This window comes from Pseudophryne corroboree, chromosome 9 (genome assembly GCF_028390025.1).
Source record: "Pseudophryne corroboree isolate aPseCor3 chromosome 9, aPseCor3.hap2, whole genome shotgun sequence".
Taxonomy (NCBI): Eukaryota; Metazoa; Chordata; class Amphibia; order Anura; family Myobatrachidae; genus Pseudophryne; species Pseudophryne corroboree.
This window is the reverse complement of record NC_086452.1, coordinates 312040002-312062248: the sequence shown is the minus strand read 5'-3', so window position 1 is coordinate 312062248 and position 22247 is coordinate 312040002. Positions and strand designations below refer to the sequence as shown.

The 22247-nt window shown below is 45.6% G+C and overlaps 1 protein-coding gene across 2 annotated transcripts in view; it reads left to right on the top strand.

Moving 5' to 3' along the window:
* The window catches only part of LOC134958073 (40-kDa huntingtin-associated protein-like), a 136151-nt gene that overhangs the window by 22295 nt on the left and 91609 nt on the right, over positions 1-22247 (top strand). For both annotated transcript variants that reach the window (XM_063940430.1, XM_063940431.1), the window contains 2 exons: positions 3785-3857; positions 5345-5504. In XM_063940430.1, coding sequence (XP_063796500.1) covers positions 3785-3857; positions 5345-5504 — 233 coding nt within the window. The remainder of the gene's footprint in view (positions 1-3784; positions 3858-5344; positions 5505-22247) is intronic.

Below are 22247 nucleotides of genomic sequence, written 5' to 3'. Positions count from 1 at the left end.
TCATACATTCACTCAGGGCGTACTGCGGATTCAGCCTCCCTATGTTCCTCCTGTGGCTCTATTGGATTTGTCTGTTGTCTTGAATGCCCTGCAAGAGTCTCCATTTGAACCTCTTCAGGCAGTGGACCTTAAATGGCTCACAGCCAAGGTCCTGTTTCTGCTGGCTATTGCCTCTGCTAGAAGGGTGTTGGACTTAGACGCTTTGACCTGTCGTCCACCCTTTTTAATATTTCATTGTGACCGAGCAGTTCTTAGAACTCGCCCTGGTTATTTACCTAAGGTGGTGTCATCTTTTCACCTTAATCAAGAGATTTTGGTTCCAGCCTTCATCTCTTCTGAATTGTCCTCCAAAGAACGGTCTTTGTATGTGGTACGGGCTCTCTGTATATATGTGGAGAGTACTGCCTCTATCAGGAGGTCAGATATCCTCTTTGTACTGTTTTGGTTTTCACAAACGTGGCTGTCCTGCGAATAAGCAAACCTTGGCCAGATGGATTAGAATGGTGATTGCACAGGCTGCTGCTATTAAAGCCCATTCTACTCAGCCTGTTGGACCCTCTCCTGTCGTGAGAATGTGGTTCTATCTGACTAACATCTGCCTTCTCTTTTTCCTGCTTCTGCATTGGACAGGTTAACAAAACTGAGCTCACAGTGCCTGGAGGTGAGGTTATAGAGGAGGCCCCGCAATGCATCCTGGGACAGTCTAAACCAACAGTCTGACATCTGATACAAGACTTTTTGCTGTGTCTGTGATGTGACGAAGATGCATGCTACTCATCTTAGATCATCTGTCATGCCAGGCGTATCATGTCATAAAGACACAATGTGTATGAGGACTCCTCTGTATGCTTTACTGGGATTGTCCAGACATTTTTATCGAAAGCTTTTCATTGCAAGTTGACTACACTAGGGATTGGAGAGAGCAATGGGGAAAATAAGGGGGAGTTGGGTATTGATTTGGATACCGCTGAACGTGTGTGTGTGTGTGTGTGTGTGTGTGTGTGTGTGTGTGTGTGTGTAAATGAGGGGGGGGGAAATGTCAGCAATGTCGTAATTTAAATTAATTGGATTTTATTCCTGCTATAGTTATGGCAATGTTTATATATACCTGGTCAGTGTGAGAGAACAAGCGATAATAATGAAAAAAAAGAGGGAAACAATAGGATCACAAAAAATGGTTTATGATAAAAATCCAAAAAAGATACAGGTAAAAAAAATGCAGATATCTTTGCAAAATAAAAATTGCAATCATCAAATGTCTATCTTGATTCGGTGCAATGTCACCAGAGGGGATTCCCAGCTAATGTGAGGTTATTCTTTAGGAACCATAAAACCCTAACCCACGAGCTTACGTCAAACACATGCAGTAACCTTGACAAAGGCAGAGTACTGCTGAAACGTGTTGGTACCGAAGCAGGGAGCACCACCATCAGTAGGGTGCATTTCACAGCTGAGACACAGAGGAAGGAGTAAGAGAACCTGCCAGCTCACACCAATTCCTCTGTAGGCTCCACAGAGGCCACACAAGGCTCGAAATACGCCAAAGGAAAATAAAGACGAAGTGTGTATATATAAACATTTCCTTGACTATAGCAGGAATAAAATCTAATTAATTTAAAATAATCACATTGCTGCCATTTCTCCTCATTTACACACACATGTTCAGCGATGTCCAAACCAATCCACAATTCCCCTTTCTTTTTCCCAGTCTTCTCACCCCAGTCCCTAGTGTAGTGTTGTATATTTGCCATATTCACAACAGGATCAGTATGAAATACGACGGTCAAAATACTGACAAGATCACAATACCGACATTTAAAATACAGACAAGGTCAAAATACCGACCTTTAAAATGTCGACAGGTCAAAAAGTTTTTCATTGTTTTCTTTGTGTGTATATCGATATAGGTTGACATGGACACCGTATAAGTGTACCGCGTCCCCTCACGTGGCTCGCTGCGCTCTCCATGCTTTGGGCACAATGCCTTGCTGTTCTCAGCTCACTATTATAGTCCCCCTCCAGGTCCACTGGGATGGTAAAGTATGAACAAGTCTGTTTAAAAAAAAAAAAAAAAAAAAAAAAAGAATTTCATGGAAAACTCATGTCGACTATTTGACCTGTCAACATTTTAAGGGGGATATTCAATTGTTTGAAAAGCCAGTTGGGAGTTTGTTTTTTCCTATCTTAATATACAGGAAAAAACAGACACCCAACCGACTTTTCAAACATTTGAATTCCCCCCTAAATGTCTGTATTTTGACCCTGTCGGGACTTTTGACCGTCGGTCAATGGTTGTTGGGATTTTGACCGTCTGGATTTTGATTGTAGGTAAATTGACCGCATCCCTTCACAATATTAGGAGGGTGAACACGTCCATATACAACAGCTCCAGTTATCGTACCCTCTGTTGGCGCGCAGTGTAACCATTTTTAACATAGATTTATTTAATAGGCTCGCTTCTTTCTCCCAATATCATAAAAAAATATATTAGTGAGGTTTTTTTTTTGGGGGGGGGTTACAGACTGCCCACTGCGATCCTGGCCTGCTGTTTGTGACTTTGGACATCACAATCTTAATAGTAGACAACACAAAATCTGAAACAGCCGCCAAAGCCTCAATATGTGCCTATTTCATACTATCAGTTACATCTGATTTAAGGGTCTTATTCTGTGATGGACCTACTCGCATTGTGTCTACATCTGTTGGCAGCTGCCTGTCTGCAACTTGATGCATAGTAATAATAAGGCCTCCCCTGGTGTACGTCTGTGCAAGGACTGAGACACCCACTGTTAGCATCAATAGACGCTGAAATACCATTTGATGCATCTTTAGACATACCATCAGTTGCACTATCAACACTTGCATCAGCAGTTTAGCAGGTGCAGTTCCTACATCTGAGTATGGCATCCTATGTGAGTAGTGTCTGTGTGTGCAACCACTTTCAGTGACACGCCTGCGACACACACATAAGACGGTCCATCTCCGTGCGTGCATTAAGCACATTTATGAGACTGTGCATCTCCCTTGAGTCTGTCACAACTCTGCATTGCATGAGATTCAGAATCAGTCCCTAAATTGCCAAATCCTGCCCTTTTAATGACCACAGTAGAGTCTTGTATAAAGGCTGGGGAAAACCAGTGATCCAAAAACAAAAGTCAATGTCCTTGACTATAGATGTTAAATGAAATGACCAGTTGAGTGCTGCAATGGGCCAGCAGGCGCACATCAGTCCTTATAGACAGTAGAGATAGGACACCAAGTGGTGTTATTCAACATGTAGGACCATGGGGTAGATTTACTAAGCCTTCAAGAGAGAGCAAGTACCAGTCTATCAGCTAACTGCCATGTTACAGGCTGTGTTTGAAAAAATTACAGGAGCTGGTTGGTTGGTACTTTTATATCTCTCTTTAAGGCTTAGTACACCTGCTCCTATATTTTTTTAGTAATCTTTACCAAAAATAACACCTTAAACTGAGTAATATAATGATGGATGCAAATCTTCCTGTATGCTTACAGTAATTATTATTACTGAATAGAATGACATATGTGGTTCTATCCCCAATAATTCTTAGTAAGTAATTATTTCAGAGAATATAACTACCAATTTCCATTCATGTAGAACTATAAGACTCTGGTGCCTGGAACAAACTATTTGCTTACACATTTGGAATTTTTACTGGCCTCCTTGGTTACTAAAGTGTGCACCAGTTTCCTCTATTCTCCTATGACAATGTAAAATAGTAGTGTTCTCTAAGGTTTTAATGTGGATTTCTTGATCTCTTAGGTCAGTTGGCGAAAGAGCTTAAGCAACAGGACTGCCTTCAGTATGCTGGCTTCTGTAACCTGGCCATGGCACGGTGAGTTTAATTGTTTAAGTACCATAAGGATTCATATTCTGGTAGTGGTGCAGTGGTCTAACCACAAACCACTCACCTCAGCAAGTCAGTGTACTTAACGTTTAGTTACCAAATTTGTTTAAAATGATCTTCGAATCGGGCCAAATCGCCCTGGATGAAAACATGAGTGTTTTTATTAACCATCACTATTAAGTTTAAAAAATATATAAATAAATAAATAAATATATATAAATATATATATATATATAATAGAAGAACAATGGCGGCACTCTGGAGACTTTGTTCAAAGAGGTGAAAAAAATCAGTGCAGTTTAATCAACGTTTCGGGGGGTACTGGCCCCTGTCTTCAGGATACACTCACTTTGTGAGTGTATCCTGAAGACGGGGGCCAGTACCCCCGAAACGTTGATTAAACGGCACTGATTTTTTCACCTCTTTGAACAAAGTCTCCAGAGTGCCGCCATTGTTCTTCTATTATACTTATGCTGACTGTTGTGTCTGCAAGGAGGGCACCGGAGCAGGAGCCTTGCTCAGCCTGTCCAGAGGGGAGTGCCAGACTTGTTTTATATTTATATATATATATATATATATATATATATATATATATATATATATATATATATATATAATTTCTGAAGAATATAATCTCTTTAGGTGTGTCCTAAACAGACTGTAGCAGTTGATTTACCTGTATGGCTATCCAGCTGTAAGCTACAGTCACGCAGGGATATCCATTTTGACACCATTTCTCAGTATAATGTATAGAAATTCCAGACCTCTCACTAGAAGGGCCAGTTAATTTAGTTCTAGGTTTTCTGCCCATTAAGGGCCTGATTCTGAGTCGCACGCAGGTCTGTGCGTGGAAGCATTCACAATGCAAATAGATTTCTGAAGGGGATCCTAATACGACTATGTGGGTGAGATTCAAATGATATATCACGCCCAATTTCCTTTCTAAAATGATCTCCGTTATCGCGCATATTGCGCCCATAGTAATCAGGTTTAGCTGTGTAAAGGTTTGGGTTCCTCGCTACTCCGGGGTTAGCAAGCTGAAATAATGATAGAACATCCCTGAGGGCAGAAACAGAACAGGTGTGGAAAGGGGTGAAAAGAATTGAATCCCGCCCTATGTGTGTCTTAATGCTTTTTTCCTCTCCCCACTTTCTCTGCATAAGACCAACTGTCTTCATTAGTATATGTATTTATAGCTACTTCATGCTGGGTGCAAGACATCTGTATGAAATAGGCCTGCCCTTAGCGTACACACTACTCAGAGTAGGATACAACTCTGGCTACTTACCTATGAAACGTCAAATGCATATTCCTAGACAAGTTGTGTTAGATTCGGAATCGCCCAGAGATACCAAAGGTGCGTATGTTCACTACTATACATGTGCAGTTTGCTAAAGGTGGATGCATACAGCCCCTATGTTTGCTATGGGTTTAATTATTCTTCCGAAGTTATTCCATATGGTACTTTGTTACAGGTGTGAACAGACATTGTTTAATGCACCTGGAGAAGCCATGGCTTTGACTGAAGCAGCCCGTCTCTTTCTACAAGAGGAGAAGGAGAGGCAGCATTTGAGATGTCCAGGATTTGAGGAGCATTTGCAGGCTGCTATCAACTGCTACAGTTTTGCTATCAAGGTTAGCTGTACAGTACTTTAGCATCCATTGTTCCAGAGTTCAGATATCCGTTAAAGTGTCTGGTTTGTTTTTTTTGTTGTTGTATACTTTCTCAAAGGGATGCTACAGATATGTCCTCCTACATTATTGCAGCAGTTGCACCAAACAGCTCATTCTTGGCGTGCCAGGGTGTCTTTTTACCAGGAGACTGTACTAATTTGATGTACAGATGGAGCCTCCGTTATCTTGGCTGTTTCTCCGCCTAAACCAAGGTTTAGTTGCACTTAGGCGATAGCTTAGGTTGCTGAGTTTAATCACAGACAGGCGCATTGAGGCACGACTACATACTCAGCATGCAATACATCACTGGGTGGCTAATGCTCCACTAATCCAGTACTTTAGAGTGAATAGTTGCGGAATGATACAAGTACAAGCTCTGGCAAATGGTCAGTGACGACTGCAATGTTAATGTACACACAGACCAATGGTCAGACGGAGTTAGTCAATTTAAAAAAAATAAAATAGTTTATACATATGCAAACGAACGTGTTAAAACACTTGTCACTTGCCGTGTTACTGCATGTGAGCGTCCAAGTCCAGTAGACAAAACAATAGAGTAAAAATTAAAATAGTGTATGCAGACGCAACTAATGTGTGAAAGCAATAAAGTAGTTCATTGACGTTAAAGTATGTACAGTATACTGTATGTTATCTACAATATGAGCGTCCAAGTCCCTTAACAGCATAAACAAACACCAGTGGGAAGGAATCGCTGCTTACAGTACTTTTACACATGAGCTTGTGGATTTTCCATGAAGTGGTGGGCAAGCGGTGAAGTCTTCCGCCTCCCATGCTTAGAGTCCCGGGTTCGATTCCCAAAGTGCGAGTGTATTTTTTTATTTTTTCTGAAATTCGCTTTATGATTTTTTTTTTTATCTATTGTAATATACCTTCACATTCAATAGAAGTGTACACACAGGTTTTACATAAATCAGGGTAAATCTGCAGGAGCGTCTCATTCCGCTATCTGAAATACACAGCGGCAATGAGGATCCGTAGACATACTAATAAATATCCTGGGTTACAGCAAGGAATTTCTAAGGACAGTGATTTGCGCCAGTCAGTACAGGTACAGTATGACTTCTACTGTACAGTATTTGTGCAAAGGAGTCCTGACTCTAAGCAACACCCTTCCTGAGGTAGAGAACACATCCTGTGTACCGGCAAGCTTCTTACTGTACTGTACAGTATCTTAATGTCTGCTAATACTTGGAAGTGAAATGTGCAAATGTTTTATTAGTAATACAGTAGGTACTGTACAAAGAAACATAGATATTGACGGAAGATACTGTAAGAACCACTTGGACCATCTAGTCTTCAGTTAAATAAACAAAAGACTTTGGACAAGGTTACTCTAAATTGCATTTGAAATTTAATGCATACAGTAGAGAGCAGCCCACACTGTACCGTACATACAGTACTGTACAGTATCTACTTTATCCTGCCATGTACAGTATGGCACGGCTTGAAATCTCAGACTAAGAGGATTTACAGTACAGTAGCCATGCTTTGTGATTTTTTCTTAAGTTGCTTCTTTAATATGGTACTTTATACATACAGTATTCTACTGTATTATGGCAAACAAAATTGTTGGGTGTACAGTAGGCTGGTCTATAAATATACTGTACAGTAAGTCAGTTTCCAAAGAAACACTGTTCAATACTGTACATCAGGGATGTGAAACCCTCAGTCCTCCAGCTGTTGTTGAACTAAACATCCCAGCATGCCCTGCAACAGTTTTAGCATGGCCAAATAGCTAAACTAGCAAGACATGCTGGTACAGGTTGAGTATCCCCTATCCAAAATGCTTGGGATCAGAAGTATTTTGGATATCGGATTTTTCTGTATTTTGGAATAATTGCATACCATAATGAGATATCCTGGTGATGGGACCCAAGTCTAAGCACAGAATGCATTTATGTTTCATATACACCTTATACACACAGCCTGAAGGTCATTTTAGCCAATATTTTTAATAACTTTGTGCATTAAACAAAGTGTGTCTACATTCACACAATTCATTTATGTTTCATATATACCTTATGCACACAGCCTGAAGGTCATGTAATACAGTATCTTTAATAACTTTGTGTATTAAACAAAGTTTTTGTGTACATTGAGCCATCAGAAAACAAGTGTTTCACTATCTCAGTCTCATTCTGTATTTCGGAATATTCCGTATTTTGGAATATTTGGATGTGGGATACCCAACCTGTACGGTATGTGTAGTTCGTTTAACAACAGCTGGAGGACCGAAGGTTCAGTGTACAGTGTGAAGTAAAAATAAATAAATGGATGGATCGGTAAAGAAAATGCTCCATGTACAGTACTCTACAGGACTGTACAGTCTTTTCCACAGGAAATGTGTATTAGAGATACTGTATACACTAAATGTACAGTTTTATTTATTTATTTATTTATTTATTACAAACACACAAATGCATCCCAGACGCAAATCTGCTGCACTGTACAGTACAGCAGACCGCTTATGGTGACAGGACTCACTTACTGTATCCCCACCCAGAGTTGTGGTGTATTTTAGATAGCGTAATGAGACGCTCCTGCTGCATTGCTCTGATTCATGTAAAACCTGTGTGCATACAGTGGCTACGGGACTTGGCCGCTCACGTACTGGATGGTACTGTACTGTATCCCTGACTTCAATGGACCATACTGTACTGTAGCTTAAACTCCTTGTTTTGTGTCTGTATACACTCTATTTATTATTTGATCATTCTACGGGACCTCCTTGCCCCTGTGTATTTTAGCTAGGGTATTGTGACGCTCCTTCAGTATTGCCCTGTAACTTGCAAAACCTATGCCGTCCCTGGCTCCATAGCTGAGGGCTTCTACGAGGCAAGGGGTCACGGGTGGTAGCACTGTCAATCGAGTCTGGCTGGTACAGAATTGTATGTGTACCAAATGGTGCATAGAACCTTATCCTCGTAGCCGCTGTGTATTTTACAGTAGGTATGCTCCTGCAGCTTTGTCTGCGGGACTTGGACGCTTACATATTCCTAACATCAATGGACTATACTGTGGCTTTATCAGGTTCGTTTATACTACTGTATTTGCGTCTGTACACTGTAATATACTGTAGCATATTGTAGCGTAATGAGATGCACCAGTAAAGTAGTTCTTACGCTATAGTTTGGTATTGTATTTTCTCTAACGTCCTAGTGGATGCTGGGGACTCCGAAAGGACCATGGGGAATAGCGGCTCCGCAGGAGACTGGGCACAAAGTAAAAGCTTTAGGACTAGCTGGTGTGCACTGGCTCCTCCCCCTATGACCCTCCTCCAAGCCTCAATTAGATTTTGTGCCCGAACGAGAAGGGTGCAATCTAGGTGGCTCTCCTGAGCTGCTTAGAGTAAAAGTTTAAATAGGTTTTTTATTTTCAGTGAGACCTGCTGGCAACAGGCTCACTGCATCGAGGGACTTAGGGGAGAGAAACGAACTCACCTGCGTGCAGAGTGGATTGGGTTTCTTAGGCTACTGGACATTAGCTCCAGAGGGACGATCACAGGCCCAGCCATGGATGGGTCCCGGAGCCGCGCCGCCGGCCCCCTTACAGATGCTGAAGCAAGAAGAGGTCCATAAATCGGCGGCAGAAGACTTTCCTGTCTTCATAAGGTAGCGCACAGCACTGCAGCTGTGCGCCATTGCTCTCAGCACACTTCACACTCCGGTCACTGAGGGTGCAGGACGCTGGGGGGGGGCGTCCTGGGAAGCAATGAATTTACCTTAGTTGGCGAAAAATACATCACATATAGCTCCTGGGCTATATGGATGTATTTAACCCCTGCCAGTTTTCCAGTAAAAAGCGGGAGAAGAGCCCGCCGTGAAGGGGGCGGGGCCTATCTCCTCAGCACACAGCGCCATTTTTCCCACACAGCTCCGCTGGTAGGAAGGCTCCCAGAATCTCCCCTGCATCCTGCAACTACAGAAACAGGGTAAAAAAGAGAGGGGGGCACTTATTTGGCAAAATAACAGATATAAGCAGCTATAAGGGATAGACACTTATTGTAAGGTTGTCCCTATACATATATAGCGCTCTGGTGTGTGCTGGCAAACTCTCCCTCTGTCTCCCCAAAGGGCTAAGTGGGTCCTGTCCTCTATCAGAGCATTCCCTGTGTGTGTGCTGGGTGTCGGTACGTGTGTGTCGACATGTATGAGGAGGAAAATGATGTGGAGGCGGAGCAGAGTGTCTGTAACAGTGATGTCACCCCCTAGGGGGTCGACACCTGAGTGGATGTACTGTTGAAAATTACGTGACAGTGTCAGCTCTATATAAAAAAACAGTGGTTGACATGAGACAGCCGGCTACTCAGCTTGTGCCTGTCCAGACGTCTCATAGGCCGTCAGGCAGATGGCAGATACAGACGCCGACACGGATACTGACTCCTGTGTCGACGGTGAAGAGACAACCGTGATTTCCAGTAGGGCCACACGTTACATGATTGAGACAATGGAAAATGTTTTATACATTTCTAATAATAAGAGTACCACCAAAAAAGGGGTATTATGTTCGGTGAGGGAAAAACTACCTGTAGTTTTCCTGAATCTGAGAAATAAAATGTGTGATGATGCGTGGGTTTCCCCCCGATAACAATTAATAATTTCTTAAAAAGTATTGGCTGCATACCCTTTCCCGCCAGAGGTTAGGATGCATTGGGAAACACCCCCTAGGGGGGATAAGGCGCTCACACGCTTGTAAGAACAAGGGCTCTACCCTCTCATGAGATGGCCGCCCTTAAGGATCCTGCTGATAGAAAGCAGGAGGATATCCAAAAAAAGGTATTTATACACATACTGGTGTTATACTGCGACCAGCTATCGCCTCAGCCTGGAGGTGCAGTGCTGGGTTGGCATAGTCGGATTCCCTGACTGGAAATATTGATATCCTAGATAAGGATAGTATATTATTGCCTATAGAGCATTTAAAAGATGCATTTCTATATATGCATGATGCACAGCGGAATAATTGCCGACTGGCATCAAGTATAAGTGCGTTGTCCAATTCTACCAGTAAAATGGTCAGGTGATGCGGATTCCAAACGTCATTTGGAAGTATTGCCTTTGAAAGGGGACATTTGGGGTCGGTCTTTTAGACCTGGTGGCCACGGCAACAGCTGGGAAATCCACGTTTGTACCCCAGGTCGCCTCTCAAAATAAGACGCCGTATTATCAGGCGCAGTCCTTTGTTGGCAAGCGGACAAAAGGTTCCTCTTTTCTGCTCGTGACAGAGGGAGAGGAAAAAGGCTGCAGAGATCAGCCAGTTCCCAGGAACAGAAACCCTTTCCAGCCTCTGCCAAGCCCTCAGTATGACGCTAGGGCTTTACAAGCTCAGGCACGGTGGGGGCCCGTTCTCAATGAATTTCAGTGCGCAGTGGGCTCACTCGCAAGTAGACCCCTGGATCCTTCAGGTAATATCTCAGGGGTACATATTGGAATTTGAGACGTCTCCCCCTCGCCGTTTCCAAAAGTCGACTTTACCGACGTCTCCCTCGGACAGGGAGGCAGTTTTGGAAGCCATTCACAAGCTGTATTCCCAGCAGGTGATAATCAAGATACCCCTCCTGCAACAGGGAACGGGGTATTATTCCACACTATTGTGGTACCGAAGCCAGACGGCTCGGTGAGACCGATTCTAAAATCTAAAATCTTTGAACACTTACATACAGAGGTTCAAATTCAAGATTGAGTCACTCAGAGCAGTGATTGCGAACCTGGAAGAAGGGGACTACATGATGTCTCGGGACATCAAGGATGCTTACCTTCATGTCAAAATTTACCCTTCTCACCAAGGGTACCTCAGGTTTATGGTACAGAACTGTCACTATCAGTTCAGACGCTGCCGTAGGGATGGTCCACGGCACCCCGGGTCTTTACCAAGGTAATGGCCGAAATGATGATGATCCTTCGAAGGAAGGGAATTTTAGTTATCCCTTACTTGGACGATTCCCTGATAAGGGTAAGATCCAGGGAACAGTTGGAGGTCGGTGTAGCACTATCTCAGATAGTGTTGCGGCAGCACGATTGGATTCTCAATATTCCAAAATCGCAGCTGGTTCCGTCGACGTGTCTTCTGTTCCTAGGGATGATCCTGGACAAAGTCCAGAAAAAGGTGTTTCTCCCGGAGGAGAAAGCCAGGGAGTTATCCGAGCTAGTCAGGAACCTCCTCAAACCGAGCCAAGTCTCAGTGCATCAATGCACAAGGGTTCTGGGTAAAATGGGGGCTTCCTACGAAGCAATCCCATTTGGCAGATTCCACGCAAGAACTTTCCAGTGGGACCTGCTGGACAAATGGTCCGGGTCGCATCTTCAGATGCATCAGCGGATAACCCTGTCACCAAGGACAAGGGTGTCCCTCCTGTGGTGGTTGCAGAGTGCTCATCTTCTAGAGGGCCGCAGATTCGGCATTCAGGACTGGGTCCTGGTAACCACGGATGCCAGCCTGCGAGGCTGGGGAGCAGTCACACAGGGAAGGAATATCCAGGACTTATGGTCAAGCCTGGAGACATCACTTCACATAAATATCCTGAAGCTAAGGGACATTTACAATGCTCTAAGCTTAGCAAGACCTTTGCTTCAAGGACAGCCGGTGTTGATCCAGTCGGACAACATCACGGCAGTCACCCACGTAAACAGACAGGGTGGCACAAGAAGCAGAAGGGCAATGACAGAAGCTGCAAGGATTCTTCGCTGGGCGGAAAATCATGGGATAGCACTGTCAGCAGTATTCATTCCGGGAGTGGACAACTGGGAAGCAGACTTCCTCAGCACGACCTCCACCCGGGGAGAGTGGGGACTTCACCCAGAAGTCTTCCACAGGATTATAAACCGTTGGGAAAAACTCGACAGGTATTGCGCCAGGTCCAGGGACCCTCAGGCAATAGCTGTAGACGCTCTGGTAACACCGTGGGTGTACCAGTCAGGGTATGTGTTTCCTCCTCTGCCTCTCATACCCAAGGTACTGAGATTGATAAGATGGTGAGGAGTAAGCACTATATTCGTGGCTCCGGATTGGCCAAGAAGGACTTGGTAACCGGAACTTCAAGAGATGCTCACGGAGGATCCGTGGCCTCTACCTCTAAGAAGGGACCTGCTCCAGCAAGGACCCTGTCTGTTCCAAGACTTACCGCGGCTGCGTTTGACGGCATGGCGGTTGAACGCCGGATCCTGAAGGAAAAAGGGCATTCCGGATGAAGTCATCCCTATCCTGATCAAAGCCAGGAAGGATGTAACCGCAAAAACATTATCACCGCAATTGGCGAAAATATGTTGCGTGGTGCGAGGCCAGTAAGGCCCGACGGTGGAAATTCGACTGGGTCGATTCCTACATTTCCTGCAAACAGGAGTGTCTATGGGCCTGAAATTGGGGTCCATTAAGGTTCAAATTTCGGCCCTGTCAATTTTCTTCCAAAAAGAACTAGCTTCAGTCCCTGAAGTTCAGACGTTTGTAAAAGGGGTACTGCATATACAGCCTCCTTTTGTGCCTCCAGTGGCACTTGGGATCTCAATGTAGTTTTTTTTTTTGGATTCCAAAAGTCACATTGGTTTGAACCACTTAAATCTGTGGAGTTAAAATATCTCACAGGGAAAGTGGTCATGCTGTTGGCCCTGGCCTGGGCCAGGCGCGTGTCAGAATTGGCGGCTTTATCCTGTAAAAGCCCTTATCTGATTTTCCATTCGGACAGGGCGGAATTGAGGACTCGTCCTCAATTTCTCCCTAAGGTGTTTTCAGCATTTCACTTAAACCAACCTATTGTGGTGCCTGCGGCTACTAGGGACTTGGAGGATTCCAAGTTGCTGGACGTAGTCAGGGCCCTGAAAATATATGTTTCCAGGACGGCTGGAGTCAGAAAATCTGACTCGCTGTTTATCCTGTATGCACCCAACAAGCTGGGTGCTCCTGCTTCTAAGCAGACGATTGCTCGTTGGATTTGCAGTACAATTCAGCTTGCACATTCTGTGGCAGGCCTGCCACAGCCAAAATCTGTAAAAGCCCATTCCACACGGAAAATGGGCTCATCTTGGGCGGCTGCCCGAGGGGTCTCGGCTTTACAACTTTGCCGAGCAGCTACTTGGTCAGGGGCAAACACGTTTGCTAAATTCTACAAATTTGATACCCTGGCTAAGGAGGACCTGGAGTTCTCTCATTCGGTGCTGCAGTGTCATCCGCACTCTCCCGCCCGTTTGGGAGCTTTGGTATAATCCCCATGGTCCTTTCGGAGTCCCCAGCATCCACTAGGACGTTAGAGAAAATAAGAATTTACTTACCGATAATTCTATTTCTCATAGTCCGTAGTGGATGCTGGGCGCCCATCCCAAGTGCGGATTGTCTGCATTACTTGTACATAGTTATTGTTACAAAAATCGGGTTATTGTTGTTGTGAGCCATCTTTTCAGAGGCTCCTTCTGTTATCATGCTGTTAACTGGGTTCAGATCACAAGTTGTACGGTGTGATTGGTGTGGCTGGTAATGAGTCTTACCCGGGATTCAAAATCCTTCCTTATTGTGTACGCTCGTCCGGGCACAGTATCCTAACTGAGGCTTGGAGGAGGGTCATAGGGGGAGGAGCCAGTGCACACCAGGTAGTCCTAAAGCTTTTACTTTGTGCCCAGTCTCCTGCGGAGCCGCTATTCCCCATGGTCCTTTCGGAGTCCCCAGCATCCACTACAGACTATGAGAAATAGAATTATCGGTAAGTAAATTCTTATTTTAATGGAGACCGCACGCATGCGCAATGGTGATTTTTTTAAAAAAAGCGATGTCTGGTGATCGCAGGTATTACACGTAAAGGTAACGCCAAATGCTCTGTGCGCCTCCCTACGACTAGGCAAGCCTCCTTGCGCCCAGGCACGTTGCGTATGCCCAATCGCGACTAACTCCTCAGCCAGCCAAGATAACGGAGGCTCCATCTTTATGACACTTGTATATCTGTTTTCAACTGACATTTTCAGGTAAACAGATGTGAAAAAAATGCCCCGCGCCCACAGAGTCACATAAGACCTAGTGGCTCACTCGTCCCTGGCATCTCGTGTTACATGGCATATTGAGGCTAGGTTTTGTGATAATTAGGATTGTATGTTTATGCCAAAACCTTAGAGCTATAGCTCCCCTTATACCACCTCCTACCTCTTTAAAAACATATTTTTTTTTTCCTTGTTGTTTTTTTTTTTTTATTGTGGATAACTTAGGTACTGTGTAAAGCCCCACATTAGGCAATATTTATTAATGATATGGACGATAACATTCCTCGGGCCGTTGACAAGGTTTTCTGTGGTCTGTACATACAGGTCACTTTTGACTATATCGTCTGACACTGCATGTTTGGGGTAGTGGCAGGATGGCTTCACTGAACGATATCGTTCAGTGCGTTTGCCCGGGAGTTCTAGGTCACATACTGATGATATTGCTCATGGAGCATATCTTCTAGTTAGAGATGAGCGGTTTGGATTTACTCTGTTCTTAACGCCAGAATTATCGCAAAATCGGATTTTCCGGATTTTTCATATTGGCTAACCAAAACGCCAATAAGGGGACTCGAGTAAATGCAAGTAAAACCGAACCCGCTCATCTCAGCTTTTAGTGTGTACCCAGCTTAAGCGTAACTTATCTATATATTTTCTCTAACGTCCTAAGTGGATGCTGGGGACTCCGTAAGGACCATGGGGAATAGCGGCTCCGCAGGAGACTGGGCACATCTAAAGAAAGCTTTAGGACTATCTGGTGTGCACTGGCTCCTCCCCCTATGACCCTCCTCCAAGCATCAGTTAGATCTCTGTGCCCGAACGAGAAGGGTGCACATTAGGGGCTCTCCTGAGCTTCTTAGTGAAAGTTTTAGTTTAGGTTTTTTATTTTCAGTGAGACCTGCTGGCAACAGGCTCACTGCATCGAGGGACTAAGGGGAGAAGAAGCGAACTCACCTGCGTGCAGAGTGGATTGGGCTTCTTAGGCTACTGGACATTAGCTCCAGAGGGACGATCACAGGCCCAGCTTGGATGGGTCCCAGAGCCGCGCCGCCGGCCCCCTTACAGAGCCAGAAGGCAGAAGAGGTCCGGAAAATCGGCGGCAGAAGACGTCCTGTCTTCAACAAGGTAGCGCACAGCACTGCAGCTGTGCGCCATTGCTCTCAGCACACTTCACACTTCGGTCACTGAGGGTGCAGGGCGCTGGGGGGGGGCGCCCTGAGACGCAATAAAAACACCTTGGATGGCAAAAAATGCATCACATATAGCTCCTGGGCTATATGGATGCATTTAACCCCTGCCAGAATCCATAAAAAAGCAGGAGAAAAGTCAGCGAAAAAGGGGCGGAGCCTATCTCCTCAGCACACTGGCGCCATTTTCCCTCACAGCTCCGTTGGAGGGAAGCTCCCTGGCTCTCCCCTGCAGTCACTACACTACAGAAAGGGTTAAAAAAGAGAGGGGGGCACTAATTAGGCGCATTATTAACTATACAGCAGCTATAAGGGGAAAAACACTTATATAAGGTTATCCCTGTATTTATATAGCGCTCTGGTGTGTGCTGGCAAACTCTCCCTCTGTCTCCCCAAAGGGCTAGTGGGGTCCTGTCCTCTATCAGAGCATTCCCTGTGTGTGTGCTGTATGTCGGTACTTTTGTGTCGACATGTATGAGGAGAAAAATGATGTGGAGACGGAGCAGATTGCCTGTAATAGTGATGTCACCCCCTAGGGGGTCGACACCTGAGTGGATGAACTGTTGGAAGGAATTACGTGACAGTGTCAGCTCTGTATAAAAGACAGTGGTTGACATGAGACAGCCGGCTACTCAGCTTGTGCCTGTCCAGACGTCTCATAGGCCGTCAGGGGCTCTAAAGCGCCCGTTACCTCAGATGGCAGATATAGACGCCGACACGGATACTGACTCCAGTGTCGACGGTGAAGAGACGAATGTGACTTCCAGTAGGGCCACACGTTACATGATTGAGGCAATGAAAAATGTTTTACACATTTCTGATAATACGAGTACCACCAAAAAAGGGGTATTATGTTCGGTGAGGAAAAACTACCTGTAGTTTTCCTGAATCTGAGAAATTAAATGAGGTGTGTGATGATGCGTGGGTTTCCCCCGATAACAACTGATAATTTCTAAAATGTTATTGGCATTATATCCTTTCCCGCCAGAGGTTAGGGTGCGTTGGGAAACACCCCCTAGGGTGGATAAAGCGCTCACACGCTTGTAAGGGCTCTACCTTCGCCTGAGATGGCCGCCCTTAAGGATCCTGCTGATAGAAAGCAGGAGGGTATCCTAAAAGGTATTTACACACATACTGGTGTTATACTGCGACCAGCAATCGCCTCAGCCTGGATGTGCAGTGCTGGGTTGGCGTGGTCGGATTCCCTGACTGAAAATATTGATACCCTAGATAGGGACAGTTTATTTTTGCCTATAGAGCATTTAAAAGATGCATTTCTATATATGCGTGATGCACAGCGGAATATTTGCCGACTGGCATCAAGTCTAAGCGCGTTGTCCATTTCTACCAGTAGAGGGTTATGGACACGTCAGTGGTCAGGTGATGCGTATTCCAAACGGCATTTGGAAGTATTGCTTTATTAAGGGAGGAGTTATTTGCGGTCTTTCAGACCTGGTGGCCACGGCAACAGCTGGGAATTCCACGTTTGTACCCCAGGTCGCCTCTCAACATGAGAAGACGCCGTATTATCAGGCGCAGTCTTTTCGTGGACAAGCGGGCAAAAGGTTCCTCATTTCTGCCCCGTGACAGAGGGAGAGGAAAAAGGCTGCAGAAATCAGCCAGTTCCCAGGAACAGAAACCCTCTCCCGCCTCTGCCAAGCCCTCAGTATACGCTGGGGCTTTACAAGCAGAATCAGGCACGGTGGGGGGCCCGTCTCAATGAATTTCAGCGCGCAGTGGGCTCACTCGCAAGTAGACCCCTGGATCCTTCAGGTGATATCTCAGGGGTACAAATTAGAATTCGAGACGTCTCCCCCTCGCCGTTTCCTAAAGTCGGCTTTACCGATGTCTCCTTCTGACAGGGAGACCGTTTTGGAAGCCATTCACAAGCTGTATTCCCAGCAGGTGATAATCAAGATACCCCTCCTGCAAGGAACGGGGTATTATTCCACACTGTTGTGGTACCGAAGCCGGACGGCTCGGTGAGACCGATTCTAAATCTAAAATCTTTGAACACTTACGTACAGAGGTTCAAATTCAAGATTGAGTCACTCAGAGCAGTGATTGCGAACCTGGAAGAAGGGGACTACATGATGTCTCGGGAGATCAAGGATGCTTACCTTCATGTCAAAATTTACCCTTCTCACCAAGGGTACCTCAGGTTTATGGTACAGAACTGTCACTATCAGTTCAGACGCTGCCGTATGGATGGTACACGGCACCCCGGGTCTTTACCAAGGTAATTGCCGAAATGATGATATTCCTTCGAAGGAAGTGAATTTTAGTTATCCCTTACTTGGACAATTCCCTGATAAGGGTAAGATCCAGGGAACAGTTGGAGGTCGGTGTAGCACTATCTCAGGTAGTGTGGCGGCAGCACGATTGGATTCTCAATATTCCAAAATCGCACCTGGTCCCGACGACGTGTCTTCTGTTCCTAGGTATGATCCTGGACACAGTCCCGAAAAAGGTGTTTCTCCCGGAGGAGAAAGCCAGGGAGTTATCCGAGCTAGTCGGGAACCTCCTAAAACCGAGCCAAGTCTCAGTGCATCAATGCACAAGGGTTCTGGGTAAAATGGTGGCTTCCTACGAAGCAATCCCATTCGGCAGATTCCACGCAAGAACTTTCCAGTGGGACCTGCTGGACAAATGGTCCGGGTCGCATCTTCAGATGCATCAGCGGATAACCCTGTCACCAAGGACAAGGGTGTCCCTCCTGTAGTGGTTGCACAGTGCTCATCTTCTAGAGGGCCGCAGATTAGGCATTCAGGGCTGGGTCCGGGTGACCACGGATGCCAGCCTGCGAGGCTGGGAAGCAGTCACACAGGGAAGGAATATCCAGGGCTTATGGTCAAGCCTGGAGACATTACTTCACATAAATATCCTGAAGCTAAGGGACATTTACAATGCTCTAAGCTTAGCAAGACCTCTGCTTCAAGGTCAGCCGGTGTTGATCCAGTCGGACAACATCACGGCAGTCACCCACGTAAACAGACAGGGTGGCACAAGAAGCAGGAGGGCAATGGCAGAAGCTGCAAGGATTCTTCGCTGGGCGGAAAATCATGTGATAGCACTGTCAGCAGTATTCATTCCGGGAGTGGACAACTGGGAAGCAGACTTCCTCAGCATGACCTCCACCCGGGAGAGTGGGGACTTCACCCAGAAGTCTTCCACATGATTAAAAACTCGACAGGTATTGCGCCAGGTCCAGGGACCCTCAGGCAATAAGCTGTAGACGCTCTGGTAACACCGTGGGTGTACCAGTCAGGGTATGTGTTCCCTCCTCTGCCTCTCATACCCAAGGTACTGAGATTGATAAGATGGAGAGGAGTAAGCACTATATTCGTGGTTCCGGATTGGCCAAGAAGGACTTGGTAACCGGAACTTCAAGAGATGCTCACGGAGGATCCGTGGCCTCTACCTCTAAGAAGGGACCTGCTCCAGCAAGGACCCTGTCTGTTCCAAGACTTACCGCGGCTGCGTTTGACGGCATGGCGGTTGAACGCCGGATCCTGAAGGAAAAAAGGCATTCCGGATGAAGTCATCCCTATCCTGATCAAAGCCAGGAAGGATGTAACCGCAAAAACATTATCACCGCAATTGGCGAAAATATGTTGCGTGGTGCGAGGCCAGTAAGGCCCGACGGAGGAAATTCAACTAGGTCGATTCCTACATTTCCTGCAAACAGGAGTGTCTATGGGCCTGAAATTGGGGTCCATTAAGGTTCAAATTTCGGCCCTGTCAATTTTCTTCCAAAAAGAACTAGCTTCAGTCCCTGAAGTTCATACGTTTGTAAAAGGGGTACTGCATATACAGCCTCCTTTTGTGCCTCCAGTGGCACTTTGGGATCTCAATGTAGTTTTGGGTTCCAAAAGTCACATTGGTTTGAACCACTTAAATCTGTGGAGTTAAAATATCTCACATGGAAAGTGGTCATGCTGTTGGCCCTGGCCTGGGCCAGGCGCGTGTCAGAATTGGCGGCTTTATCCTGAAAAAGCCCTTATCTGATTTTCCATTCGGACAGGGCGGAATTGAGGACTCGTCATCAGTTTCTCCCCAAGGTGGTTTCAGCGTTTCACCTGAACCAATCTATTGGTGGTGCCTGCGGCTACTAGGGACTTGGAGGCCTCCAAGTTGCTAGACGTTGTCAGTGCCCTGAAAATATATGTTTCCAGGACGGCTGGAGTCAGGAAATCTGACTCGCTGTTTATCCTGTATGCACCCAACAAGCTGGGTGCTCCTGCTTCTAAGCAGACTATTGCTCGTTGGATTTGTAGTACAATTCAGCTTGCACATTCTGTGGCAGACCTGCCACAGCCAAAAATCTGTAAATGCCCACTCCACAAGGAAGGTGGGCTCATCTTGGGCGGCTGCCCGAGGGGTCTCGGCTTTACAACTTTGCCGAGCAGCTACTTGGTCAGGAGCAAATACGTTTGTAAAATTCTACAAAATTGATATCCTGGCTGAGGAGGACCTGGAGTTCTCTCATTTGGTGCTGCAGAGTCATCCGCACTCTCCCGCCCGTTTGGGAGCTTTGGTATAATCCCCATGGTCCTTACGGAGTCCCCAGCATCCACTTAGGACGTTAGAGAAAATAAGAATTTACTTACCGATAATTCTATTTCTCATAGTCCGTAGTGGATGCTGGGCGCCCATCCCAAGTGCGGATTGTCTGCAATACTTGTACATAGTTATTGTTACAAAAATCGGGTTATTATTGTTGTGAGCCATCTTTCAGAGGCTCCTCTGTTATCATGCTGTTAACTGGGTTCAGATCACAGGTTATACGGTGTGATTGGTGTGGCTGGTATGAGTCTTACCCGGGATTCAAAATCCTTCCTTATTGTGTACGCTCGTCCGGGCACAGTATCCTAACTGAGGCTTGGAGGAGGGTCATAGGGGGAGGAGCCAGTGCACACCAGATAGTCCTAAAGCTTTCTTTAGATGTGCCCAGTCTCCTGCGGAGCCGCTATTCCCCATGGTCCTTACGGAGTCCCCAGCATCCACTACGGACTATGAGAAATAGAATTATCGGTAAGTAAATTCTTATTTTACAATACACTGATTTCAATGTACTGTAGTTTACAATGAAGCATTATACTGTAACTATCACGATCAAAATGCGTCACAGGACTGGAGGCTTTTTTCTTAATGTCACTTTTTTCCATACAGTATTTCACCTTTTAAATACACTGAGAGTTACTTTGTGAATCATTTCCTTTTGTAAACACTTGCTATGATTATTAATACAATGCTTTTTTTATATGAAACTTTTCTTTAACCTTCATTGCCGCTCAAGATAATTGTACTTTAAAATATTTTCAAATGAATTCTTTGGCTGTCCCATGTTCTTCTAGGCACTTGTCTCTCAAGTTAATTGAGGGTCTTTGATATTCTTAAGTTAACGGTGCTCTTAGGAATTTCTCTAGATTGCAAAATAAGAAAATGGCAATTAACCCTTCCACTCTGACTGGTTGTAATGTTAGATTCTATAGTACCTAATATTTATTTTACCTATGCTTGACAAACACAGAGGATGACACCTGTGTGATTGTTGGTAAAGGCTATTTACAGATATGTTCTCATACATCTCTGCTGCATCATGCCAGGTCGTGCGAGAATTTTCTAGTGTCAGGTGTCTTTTTTTTTTTTTTTTTTTTTTTATGCTGAAAATGGGACTTGGTTGCAACGCAATTCAACTAGGACGCACGTGTAGACTGCTGAATAAGTTGAAATGACACTTGTATATCTGTTTGCGACTGAGACTATGAATCTGTATACAATGTAGCAACTGCAGTTTTTTCCAATGCAAGTTCTGTTCTGCTCCGTATACAGACTGTCACACACAATATACAAGTGTCAATTAATCAGCACAGTCTCCTTGTGCATCCTAGTCACATTGCGTTGCAACTAAGATGCAGTTCTCTTACGTCCTAGAGGATGCTGGGGTCCATATTAGTACCATGGGGTATAAACGAGTCCACCAGGAGCCATTGGCACTTTAAATGTTTGAGAGTGTGGGCTGGCTCCTCCCTCTATGCCCCTCCTACCAGACTCAGTTTAGAAAATGTTCCCGGAGGAGCCGGTCACAGCTAGGGGAGCTCTACTGAGCTTTTCTAGTAAAAGTTAGTTTTAGAGTTAATTTTTTTACAGGAGGCTGTTGGCAACAGCCTGCCTGCAGCGAGGGACTAAGGGGGGGAGCAGTGTCCGCCCTGCGGGGTCTGAGCCACTGACTGGACACTGAGCTCCAGAGGGGTCATATCGTTCTCCGCCACAGGGGACCGCTCGCCCCAGCAGCATGCCGCCAACCCCTTACAGAGCTGAAGAGTGGTGAGTGAGACACCGACGGCAACGGGGAGGGAGCGCAGTATTAACTGTGCTCCTGTGAAGGTCCAGACACACATGGTGCGGCGCTGTGAGGGGCGCCCTGGGCCAGCGCTTCCCCCTTCCCACACTGGTCAGCAAGTCTGTCGGGGTCCGCGGATCTCAGCCAGCACATTTCTCCTCAGGCCAGTAGAATCTATGAAGAGCGGGAAGAC